At 39.6% G+C, this 12,528-nt stretch overlaps 1 protein-coding gene across 14 annotated transcripts in view; it reads right to left on the bottom strand.

Annotated features, from left to right (window-relative positions):
• CD44 (CD44 molecule (IN blood group)) overlaps positions 1-12,528 on the bottom strand; it is a 106,283-nt gene that overhangs the window by 26,989 nt on the left and 66,766 nt on the right. For 4 of the 14 annotated variants that reach the window (XM_069553673.1, XM_069553674.1, XM_069553676.1 and 1 more), the window contains exons 7-10: positions 6,270-6,425; positions 4,025-4,138; positions 3,428-3,544; positions 272-400 (exon numbers count right to left, since the gene is read on the bottom strand). The exons of 7 other annotated variants lie outside the window; for them this stretch is intronic. In XM_069553673.1, the coding sequence (XP_069409774.1) occupies positions 272-400; positions 3,428-3,544; positions 4,025-4,138; positions 6,270-6,425 (516 nt within the window). The remainder of the gene's footprint in view (positions 1-271; positions 401-3,427; positions 3,545-4,024; positions 4,139-6,269; positions 6,426-12,528) is intronic. 3 more of the 14 variants (XM_069553679.1, XM_069553680.1, XM_069553678.1) reach the window with 2 other exon arrangements.

The raw sequence follows: 12,528 nt of genomic DNA, 5'->3' as shown, positions 1-12,528 counted from the left end.
CAGTCTCCCCAGGGGATGCCAACATTAGATCCGAAAGTGACGCATGCAAGCACATATTCCGTGTCTCCCTTCTGTGCCTATATCCATTTCTGCTCAGGGGATTTATTATGAGCACTTAAGGGCTGGCTCTGTGTTGGCTGCATGGTCATTGATTAAGGGACTGTAACATCTTGCGACAATTCTTTCCAATTCTTGTTCACTGTCCTCAAAGCCCAGCATTTAACACCCGAGGAAATTTTCACCCAAGTCTGCCTGTGAGACCATGCATTACCAGTTGTCCCTGCTGTTGAATGAGAGTCTTCTTTTGGTGTTTGGGGATATTTCCCAGGCCTTCCATTCTCAAACCACTGCTCTTTCTGGGTAGCTGTTTCTTCTGCTGTACTAGTAGTGGGTGCCTGGGCTGTGAGAAGAATGTCAATGGTGAGCTGTTATTGTTCAATTACTTTCCTTACCAACACATAGCTTCCTACCTTAAACACATATACAGGTGGGACAGGAGGCAGAAAGGGACAGCAAGAAAGAGAGAGACCACTGGTCACTCTGAAAGGGATATTAGAAATCAGATGGCCTTTAGTCTTTAGACTTTAGTCTAAATCCTTTAGTCCTTCAGGTGAGAAAACGGGCCCAAAGAAGTTGTGATTTGCTCAAAATCACATAGCCAAATCAGCACAAAGTTATAACTAGATCACAGTCTATGAATTCCTAGTACTATTCTTATTTTACTAGAGTTTATGGCCTCACATACCCTGCCTGAAAGAACTGTTCATTCAAAAAATTAACCTCTGGTCTTCAGTGATTTGAGGGGGAGGAGTATATTATATAACAAGAAGACTTCTCAAATAGTGGTCACGTGACTCAACATCTCACACACCGGAAATGTACCAGCAGTGAATTTGCCCAGCATGAAAGATGCTGGGAATGACTGAGATGCTATTCCACTGACATATTACAAGGTTATGTCTATGGAGCATCTAAAACTGTCAAAATCACGTTTTAACAAATTTAATTCAGTGGAAGAAAACTCTTCTAGCCAATGTTTGACATTATCTAAAACCTTTCTAACCAGTGTTTGGCATTGTAAGAGTGTGTGACAGGCTTAAAACTTCAAGCACTCAATGTTGTAATTGTCTAGTTTGAAGAAGGACAAAATGAATGAAATAAAATTGTACCAGGGTGCCTTTGGGAAGAATCAGAAAGTCATTGACATTTTCATCCATTGTGACTAACACTGAAGTTCTGTTCATCAAGAAAATGAGACTGTTAAATACTGCGCATCAACTATACCTCAGTAAAAAAAGGAAAAACAGACTGTATAGACTTGCCAGGCTAAAGTACAGTTTGCAAAGTGTAAAACTAGTTTATTTCACTATTTTAGAAAATAATGTGTGTGACTTGACAACAGCAAAGATGTTTAAAAAAATAAAACTTACTGCCCTCATTTTACCCTTGCATTGGCCAAAACATTCCTGAAGTTAACAGGTTATCCAGAGGGAGGGGAAAAATAAAATAAAAATCATAAGTTCTACCTCCCCCTGATTAAATCACTACCTCCTGACAAATAATGAAGATAGAAACAACACTGGATGTAATTACAAAAAAAAAAAAAAAACCCAACAACAAAAAAAGAAAATTTAACCCAAATATAAACTGCTTAAAGTCAAAAAGAAAAGAAAAGAAATGCACACACTATTCTATACTCTTGCTACCACTATCTTTATAAACAGAATGATCCTTTAAATAGCCAGTAACCCTCTGTTGTCTTCAATATATGGGTTAGCAGACTATAGGATTTCCATTGCAAATACAAAGATTGACTCTCTTCTAAAAGCTGTAATGTTTTTTTGATAAAGCCTAGAAATCGCCAGCCAGAATCACTTGATGTTTTGCAAGTCCCCATAAAAGAATCGCTGAAGCAGCTTCCACTTTCTGTTAGGTTTTGTTCTGTCCTGTTTTTCAGCTACCCTCCAGTAATCATGCCCCTCCCCCACTACTTTTTGACAATAGGCTCATTAATTCCCAGCCTCTTAACTAGTACAAACTTAAATAATATAAACTTTTAGGTACAAACTGTCTTAACAACTTCTAAAATAAACTATTAGGACCCAAAGGGACTGGTACAGAATCCCATTCTGAAGAAATTTCTGTTTTATTTCTCTTATTTCTGTTTCTTATTTCATTAGACTCCTTGTTAACTCAGCCCATAATCCTCATGTGAATATCAAATCTATTGTGGTCAGTAATGAGATGCAGGCCTGTTGGGTGTATTCAGCACAATGCTCTGTGCTGTGCCTAGTAGCTTCTAATTCTTTGCGACCCCATGGACCGAAGCCTGCCAGGCTCCTCTGTCCATGTGGGTTCTCCAGGCAAGAATATCGGAGTACTGGAGTGGGTTGCCATTTCCTCTTCAGGGAATCTTACCAACACAGGAATCAAAACCAGGTCTCCCACATTGTGGGTGGATTCTTTACTGTCCAAGCCACCAGGAAAGGTCACAGTGCTCAGGATGTTCAGTCCTAATCTGTTCAGTCCTAGCTGATGTTTGAAAGTTTCTTTTGTTGTCTGAAGACATCTTCAGACCATGGATTCCCAAACTCCTTTGGCTTTTAGTGATTGTTCCTTACATTTTTTGCTTTTGGAGTGTTTAAGGCTATAAGAACCATGGTTGAACCATAATTTCTATAATGCTACAAGCTGTTATCCTAAATTAAAGCTTCTTTTATACCAAATATAGGCATCTCTGAGAGAGAGACAAAAAAAGAAGAGAATATACTTACTTCTTTTTTGTCCTATCCTCATAGGCCAGTAGAAAGACTTGAAATTGCTTTAGGAAACCTGAGATGTTTGCATACAAGTAAAAATAACAGCATCAAAGCCTTCCCCCAAATTACCCTGAGCTTAAAAACAGAAAAAGAACAGTCAAGGAATTCAAATATAGTCCATCTAAGTGACTGTCTTTCCTCCCAAGAGCACAAGGGAGGTGTTTCTACACTGGGGTGAGAAACAGAATGTGAAAAAGAAGCTGGATTTCTCAAAGATCTTTACAGAAAACAAAGAGTTCCAAAGATCCTTGCTCTTGTCACACTTTCTTTCCACATGCCACTGCTAAGCACCAAAAGAACACGCTCTCCTTCAGACATTTCCGTAAAAACACATAAACTACCCAAATGGAGCCTCTGGGAATCTTTAACACAAAAAACCGTATTTTAGATATTTTTAAACATTTTGGCCTTTGGGGGCAACTTGACAAGTTAGTATTTTTAATTCCAATTTCTAAGAGACCGTGTGCAGATTTGGCAGCTTTTTATGCTCTGGGGATAAAAGAAATTACTGTGTGGAGATCGAAGATGTAGCCAATGTCTTTCCCCTACTCTCTGGAGTGACTTCACTACTCAGCTAAACCAGAACTGCTGATTGCCATCCTTCTTACTTGTGCTTGTAGGATGTGGGGTCTCCTCTTCATCCTGATACCCATGGTGACTGAGAGAAGAGTGCGGTTCCTGGGTCCAGCGTTCTCCATAAGCACTGGTGCTACTTCTGTCCACATCTGTCGTGATGATGGTTATATACATTGTGACTTTTTATCAACCGGTTTTTGATGGTTCTATTTTTTTTTCTTTTAATTAAAGTACATGCCATCTAATGGTTCAATGCCTAAGTAGTACCTCTGAGCATCAACTCTTAAAACTTTTGCATGATATTGCTAATCTCTCCCAAGAGAAAATCAAAATGCATAGAATTTCTTAATGATTACCTGTTATACCACTATGACCATTTTGTCAAGGGCAGCACCGCAAACCATTTTAACATGTTCAGTTTTATAATGAAGCAATGTAAAATATCTTATGCCCAGATGATATCATTGACAAATGACTCAAGCTGAACGGAGTATCCTCATGAAAGTTCACCAAGAATTTGTGATGAGATATTAACTAAATTTCCCCACTATGTCCTGATGATTGACATTTGCAGCACCAAAGACTTTGAGGGGGGAAAAAAAAATCTTTAAGTATGTGTAACCCATTACCAGTCATCCTTGTGGTTGTCTGAGGTGATGCTTCTGGATTCGAATGGTCTGGGTTCCTTTGGATCCAATTCGGGTTCTGTTGTGGGTGGGTAAAAACCCGTGGTGTGGTTGAAACTGTGACAATGATGATTCAAGTAATTAGGAGAACGTTATTTCTTGAGCCTTCACCATTTGTTTTGTACATTTCTCCCTTCCGTAGTCTACAGAGTCGTTCATCTATACCAGGCTGTATAGATGGTTGAGTAGAAATGAAGGGACAGTGGAGAGTGACTTCAGCTTGACTCAGCCATACTGTTAAGTATCTCAGTGTCCTTCGCATTCTGTCAGAGAACACGTGGAGGTCAGAACATGAGATCTTCTGGAGAAAGCAGCCAAAGAAGCTGCATGCAGCAGGAAGGACAGCTTTGAAAACACCAGCCCTCCACCGAGGAGAACCAAAGACGTCAATGCTTTGCGCGTCCATGCAGTCTGTAACAACCCTCTGCACTTGAAAACCCAAGCGATCTCTAACACTGAAAGGTGTGCTTACAGGTAGACGCTCGAGCTGAAGAGTAGATGCTTGAAAGTTATGCCATGATGACCACTTTACTTCGTTAGTAGCATTATTGGGAAAGAAACACCCTGAGCAGCCAGAGCTTTCCTATAGATGATTCAAAGGAAGAATATCTACCTAGAACAGCCATGTGATGAGCTATGTATTTCTGAATATTCATCAAACACCTCAGAAATTCTCATCAAATACAGAGCATTTCATGAGCAAGCCATTCATAGCCAATGAAAAGAAAACCAAGATGCGTACATTCAGTAAGAAAAACCATAGGTAACCAACCACCATTGCAGCAGCTCCCCTAAAATAAAAAGAAGCAGACATCCACCACTGCCCTGATATTGTCACCCCCAAGCATGACAGGGCTGGAAGAAGAGATGCACATGACGGAAGAATCACGACAAAATCTGAATCAACGTCTTTTGGAAAGGTTATTTGCAAATCCATCCTAATTCTTTCAAACTTTATTTTGATACCCAAATAATACAAAACTCTTCAGAATGATAATACTATTGGATTCTATTTCACAAGTTAATAAAATCAGGTAAAATCATGAACTACGTTCTCAATTAGTATGAAAAACTGGCAGTTATCACACCCCAATAGAAGGAAGTGGGCATCCAGCTCAATTAAGTGCATAGGTGCCAAGAAGGAAAGTGAGCTGAAATGGAAAAATATGCCACAGACATGAAACAATATCAAGGGAGGCTCCCCGCTGGAGCCTGAGCGTATAATTTATTTTCAGGTTGATCTGTTTGGCTTGCCATTTAAGAGGGTTTAGTTTCTCAAGTATCAAGACCACATCTTTCCTGATGCCCAACCTAGAAGATATGGCTATATCCTGAACCCAATAGACAGTACAATAGTAAAGCTCCAGTGTTTTGAGGGTATTTGGTATTCTTTCTGAAGTTACTCAAGAGAGCTCCCTTGTTAGTGTCTAAGCTCTGCAGGGGTGTCCAGCTAAGGAATACAGCTTCGATATAAAGCATATAGTTCACCTCAAGTATTTGTTGATGTCATATACTCAAATGCCTTCAGGTCTAAGCTATTCTTTTGGACCACTTCCTCTTGGGATGCTATACTTTTGGGGATGAAGCTCTCAGGTTCAAATAGGACAGACTGGACTTCGGTGACCTGAGAAAGCTCATTTAGCACCCCAAAGGCACATCTTCTTTTTAAAAAAAAAAAGGCAGAGCTGTAATGGAGTCAGTTTCAGCAATCTCATCTCATTCAGCAGTATCTTAGCTCATGAACAGGTAAGTATAGGAAACTCAGTTATCTGGCAGAGTATTAGACCAATTTTTGATTTTTTAAAGGAACTTTCAGCTCAATTTCCATCTCTATTCTCAAAAAAGTTTTATAACTGTCACTAACTTGGATACTATGATGCAATGGCTTCACTATATGTCTTTAACAATTGGCACTGTTACGTTATAGCTTAGCTTTTACACATAAATAAACAAAACAGGAAGGATTTCCATGAGGAATTAAGAATTTTATAACAGATTTTGGCTTCCATTAAAAAAAAATCAGTTCCTTCCTTCATAATCTCATCAAGGCATAACTAACTAACCTGTGGTCACAGGCTTATGCTCATTTCTCATATTAACTATTTCCCAAGAAAGATATTATCGGGCATCACTCAGATTAATCGATAAGCCTGGCACAGATGGTTCTATAGGAATTGATTATTCTTACTGGTGCTGGAGATAAAATCTTCATCATCATCAATGCCTGATCCAGAATAACTGGGGTGTCTGTCTCTTTCATCTTCATTTTCTTCAGTTGGCTCCCAGCCTGCTGAGATGATACTTGAATCCGTACCTGCTGCGGTGACTTGCTTTAGTATCTGAGCTGAATGCCAAGTGATCCATTTCACAGAGGGAGAAAAACAGGCACAGAACGTATATCAAATTCCCAAGATTATAAGAGAGAAGTGAGAGATTTGACTTCTATACTCCAAATCGTTATATTCTGGTCTCAAGCTAATGTATAGATCTAAAGACAATTGGGTATGATCTTTACAGTGGAATACTCTTTTCAACGAAGTTAAAAGAATAAATATAGACATAACCTCACCAAAGAAGTAAAAGAGAAAAAGGCTGATAAACTCCCCCATGCTTTCAGATGCATTTATTATCAAGCATATGCCATGAAAGCTAGGCTGTCAAGAACAGAATAAAAAAGTTTCACACGTGCCCATTTGTTGTGTTAAGCCACCTTCAGTAATACTTCGGAATCTAAACACATGTCAATCATTTCTAAAAATCCCTCAGTTGTATTCACAATTTGCTATTCATCCAGCTATTAGGTTTGATCTTCTCTAGCATTTGATTTCTGTAACTCTGAACACAAATGAGAGCTACGCTGCAGTTCCCAGCATTATTTTAGCATACAGCCAGAAAACTGATAAGAAGCCCGCACTCCGCAACCAAAAGTAGCCCCCGCTTGCCGCAACTAGGGAAAGCCTGTGCAAAACAAGGACGACTCCGTGCAGCTAAACAGATAAATACACAAATAAAAATAAAAAGGTGATAATCAGAACTATCCACCAATGAGCTTTTACAGAAAGTATTGTATCCCTCACCATCAGAAAGATCATTTTGCAGAGAAACTGTGTATGAGATTAGATGATTAGAAATGTTGACTGAACAAGACATTGATCCTCTTCACATATGAGGCTGATGCTTGGAAAGATTGAAGGCAGAAGAAGAGGGTGTCAGAGGATGAGATGGCTGGATGGCAGCACCAGTGCAATGGACATGAACTTGGGCAAACTCTGGGAGATGGTGCGGGACAGGGAGGCCTGGTGTGCTACAGTCCATGGACTCACAGAGTCAGACACAGCTGGGCGACTGAACAGCCACCACATGTGACAGTCTGTGCTTCTAAAATCCAGCTCTTCAGAGTTCCAACCCTTCACCTTCTACCCTCTATCTTGGTCAACCAGTATCATCCTCCAAGAATCTAGGGTGTGATACATCTGCCCGCAGCCTCAGAGACATAGCCCCAACAATATCAGACACGTGGCAGAGGGGCAGCTGAGGTGAAAGCTGGAAAGAGATGCCATTCTACTTTTCTCCAGTTAGAGTCCAAATTCCCAAACAGCATTGCCCATGGTTACTTGTACATCAATGCTAGATTTTGCAAAGCAGAACAGAACATTTTGAGACTCAGTTTTTGAAAATAAAATACGCAATCAAGAAAGACAAACTGAAGTGACCCAATGATCTTACTAACAAGACTAGAAGCCAGAGTCTTGATTGGAAACTTCCAAAGACTGCCATTTCTGTAGCCATGATGTGTGTCAGAAGAATAGTAGAAAATAGTGCCATGTGCTAAGTCACTTCAGTAGTGTCCAACTCTTTGCAACCCTATGGACTGTAGCACACCAAGCTCCTCTCTCCATGGGATTTCCCAGGTGAGAATACTGGACTGGGTTGACATTTCCTTCCCCAGGGGATCTTCCCAACCCAGAGATCGAACCCACATCTCTTGTGTCTCCAGCAATGGCAGGCAAATTCTTTACCACTAGTGCCAGAAAATAGTAGACACAAAAGCTGAGAAAAGTTCAAGCAGAGAAGCTGAAACCATCATTAAATCCCCAAATACAACAGTAAGCCGAATTAGATTTCTTTTTTCTCGCTATCAAGAAAGCCCAAGGAGAAGTACAAGACCTTTTCCTTCACAACATTTGTCTGATGAAGATAAACCTTGTAAACATTTTAAAAATACCATTTTAAAAATTCTGCATTCAATCTCTTCCCCACCCCTCCAATGTTATCTTAATCACTATCATATGTAATCATAACATAATATCAGTACTATTTTCCTTATAGGAATATTGTCAAAGTAAAAAATACAGTTTATTTTAGTCTCATAAACTAAGCAAATGTAAAGGATCTTTTTTATAACTCTTCTTCTGAATTAAAAAAGTTCTAATTATTTTGAAATATGGTCATATCCACCAACAACAAAAGTTAGTAAATGAAGATATGCTAACAATATCCCATTGTTACAGACTTGGAATCTTTTCCCACAAAAACTCTTAAGTCAAAACACTTTGACTACTAGCTACTTAGAATGAATAGTCAAACATCCAGGGAGCTTGTTAGAAACCTAGATTTTGAGATCAAGCACAGGTCACTTCCTACACTTTACAGTTGAGATAGCAGATGTCCAAACAATTGTCTGGGGCCTACACTTTCCATCTGTAAATCAGTATTTTCCTCTGTTATTATTATTCTCTGTGTTAATCAGATCAGCGGAAACCAGGAGTATGCATTTTCTAATAGACTTCTTTTAAGAGGACGTGTTCTGATTGAATCTCTTAATCAAAGATCTGAAGGAAAAATAATTCTGATTCTAGGTGCATGTTGCCAGAAGGAAAACAAGTACGACACTGAGCAGAATCCAGTCATGTCCCAGGTCTACTGGCCTCACTATTAAACAAAGTGGTGCCAGATTCTGTTCTCCCTAAGGATGGTGACAGAGCATCAGTAGGAAATTCTGACATAATAAAGAGGTCCTTTCCCTGAATACTGAAAGGCTTGGCATTCAAGACAATAGAGACGCAAGAGACGTAACAGTTTCCCTGTCACTGCTGCTGTTTGATCCCGAGTCTTAGGCTGTGAATTACCAAACCAAGACCATATCCAATTATACTGCTCCTGAGCTGCTGCATGGCGGTTTGAGTACAAAGTTGAAGAAACCAGATCAATTATGAAAACATCATTTAGTGAGGTCTTTTCAGAAAAACTTTACTCCCAGTCCTCTCTCTATAAAATGTGTGCATATTTTATAGAATGAAGATTAGAGAAGATTGAGGCCTGATTTTATCTTTCCAGGCTCCCCCAGATCTCTTAGAATCTTAGGACAACATCAGAAATGCAAATTCAGTATGCTTATCCATATAGTGTTACTCATTCTTCAAACGAAGCCCCCTGAATACAGGCTGAGAACAAAATCAAGTAGCAACTTAATAACCTGTGATGGAAAAGAGATTTTACATCTACTTGATTAGGTGACCCAGCCATGAACTGGAAGCCTTCTACGCAGCATTTCATAAAGTTGCTTTCATTCATTTATTTTTGGAGTATCTTTAGAGGTGCTTGCTTGTAACTTTTGGATCTTTTTGTCATTTTACCTGAGGAAGCTTGTAATGACAACTAGCATTTCCAAGTTCCTCCCACATTCATTAATCTCAAGTCAAGCTTTATACTTGAGCAGGAACTCTGCAAAGGGTGTGTTTCCAAGTGTTGAAATCAGATAAAGATTTCTCAAGAATCCATTTATCACTTTCTGTCACTTTTAATTCTCATACAGAATGCATTTTCAGAAAGGAAACAAAAACTTCCCAAGTTAGAGAAATTCTGGATTCTATTCAAATTAGAGGAAGGCAATTGCAAAAATTGTCATTTTGCAATTTTGAAATCTCCCACTTGATTCTCAAGTTGGACTTGAGTCCAGACTGTTTCCCTGAAGAATGGCAAAAATCATCAGGATAAACCTCCAAGCCAGTTGAGATTTTTAAAAATCATTTTGAGTCACATGCTTCTTTGAAAATCTAATATAAGTTACGGCTGCTCTCCTCAAAAAAGGGAGCCTATACATACATGTTTTCAAAGTTTTGTGTATTTTTTTTCTGGTGGCTCTTGAATACCTTACAACTTATCATTGAGCCTACTGGAAGCCCATGAACTCTAGATTAAAAGCTTTAACTCTATACACATTAAATGTCAACTCCTTACACAGTATGTTCTGTGCTACAAGGACACATATGCATAAAAGGGACTAGAGAGATAGGAGCCAATTTTACGCCGGATGCCCCAGCTAAACCTGGGCATCCTCCTGAAAACCTGCAGACAACCCATTCTTACCTCAGAAACTTGATTAAAGGTACAGAACTCTGGCCACCCTCTCCCTCTAGTACATCCGGTAGAAACCAACAGGAAGTAAACATACAAGAGCAGGACAGAAATAGGCATTATTTCTGTCTTCCGAAAAGGAGGTGTATGAGAGTTGGAGAAACTGTGATCAGCTCTCACCTAGCCAGCAGAGTTTTCACTCTTCCCCACACAAGCAGACCATGCTAGACCAAAAATAATAATAAATATATTATTATATTATATGTTATTATACATATAATAAATATACATGTATATGTAATTACACCCAGAAGACAAGGAGATAAGAGTGATCCAAGGCAAGAGTCTGCTTCCTGAATTAGTTTAAGTTTCTGGATTCCAAATGATTCCAGATCACCAATAGCAAAAAGGCACTTCCAAAAACAACATTTATAATAAAAGGCTTGCTGGAAGTCAAGCGCTTCCCAGATGGTCTTTCTCACTGGCTCTCCCTATTGCCACCCACCAAGGACCCTTAAGGATGGAATCAACCACACAAGCCAAAGATGCACTTCTTGGTGTTCAGCCAGCCTTCCTCTTGACCTCTGCCCTTCTGCATCCATTAGGGAGGTTTTGTTATCACTCCCTCTCGCTAAGTCCCAACTCTCAGTCCGATAGCTATGAGGCTTGGGGATTCTCCTCAGTCGGCTTGGAAAATATGGTTTGTTCAGGAACTTGTCAGTGCTAATGTTCTCGAGTTTGCCGCTTGAGCAGGCTGCTTGTTTTCTTTGACGCCTTTCTTCGTGTGAGCTAATTTATTCAGCATTGCCCTACTGGATCCTACAACACTCTAGCGACTCTCAGGTTGGCTCTGGACTTACTCTGCTAGACATATAAGTCTCCTCCTACACTACTTAAACTTAGCTAAGTGTTTTGGAAAGAGAAAAGCACAATTCTTTTCTCAACCCAAATGCTAAACTGTGTTTTAGTTAAGTAAACATACTTAACCAAATCATTCCCTGGATTTCTGTATAGGAAACAGGCTCCATGAAGGGAGATTCATCTGAGTCCCCAGTAACAAGAGCTTTGTCTGGCTCAGAGAAGACCTCAAATACTGGTTGAATGAAAGATGAGGTTACTAATCCTTACCTTTTCCTCAATATTACCTTCTAATGGTGTTTACCACTGGGTCCCAAGCATTAGAATCGCTTGATACATTGTAGGACTTCAAAAATATGTTTGCTGATTAAGGCAGAAAAGCTACTGTCCTTAAAGGATGTTGCCATGAATGTTTATAAAACGTCCTTATTGCCCTTCCTGAAGCACATGTGAAATACTATTTTCTATAGGCTGTCAGCAGCTTAATGTTAGTTTCATCTGGTTCCCACAAGATACATTTTGTCTCGATTTTCTTCTTTGGAGGGAAATGGTACTTTCAGACTGCCTTGATCTGCTTCCTGCTAAGACCACTAATTGTTGCTTTTGCTAAAACTGCATTCCCTGAACACCTTCTAAGTGGTTACTTTAGAAAGGCAGGGAACTCAGGAAGGAGCAAGTAACTAGCAGCTCCACCTGCTTGGTTTGCAGAAGCTTCTCTCCAGAAGCGTTGTCCAAACCTGGAGGGATAGGGTGGGGAGGGAGGTAAGAGGGGGATTCAGGATGGAAGGCACATATGTTATACTTATGCCAATTCATGTTGATGTATGGCAAAAAAAAAAAAAAAAATCACAATATTGTAAGGTAATTATCCTCCAATTAAAACAAATAAACTTTAAAAGAAGGATTGTTCATAGGATTACAGACAATACTGCAACGCAGTCTCCAGAGATCCAATAACCTAGGAAATCATGGGAAATTTGAAAATATCTGCTGTTTGAAATGCTTCGAAGAATCTTTGGAGAATGACCGGATCCCAGCTTTATCTATGCCCTTCCCTCGGCAATCTGCTAACAGAAATTTAAAACACCATCAAGAAAGTGACCTTACGTTAAATCACAGTGCTCTGACAAATCGCCCTGGCTTCTGAAGAATAGAAAAGGGCCCCGTCTTGAGCACTGGCAAACCAGGACATTTCTGCCACACTCTCTGGAGACCAGAATTTCACCCCCCGA

This window comes from Ovis canadensis, chromosome 15 (genome assembly GCF_042477335.2).
Source record: "Ovis canadensis isolate MfBH-ARS-UI-01 breed Bighorn chromosome 15, ARS-UI_OviCan_v2, whole genome shotgun sequence".
Lineage (NCBI taxonomy): Eukaryota > Metazoa > Chordata > Mammalia > Artiodactyla > Bovidae > Ovis > Ovis canadensis.
This window is presented reverse-complemented; position numbering and strand designations above follow the sequence as displayed.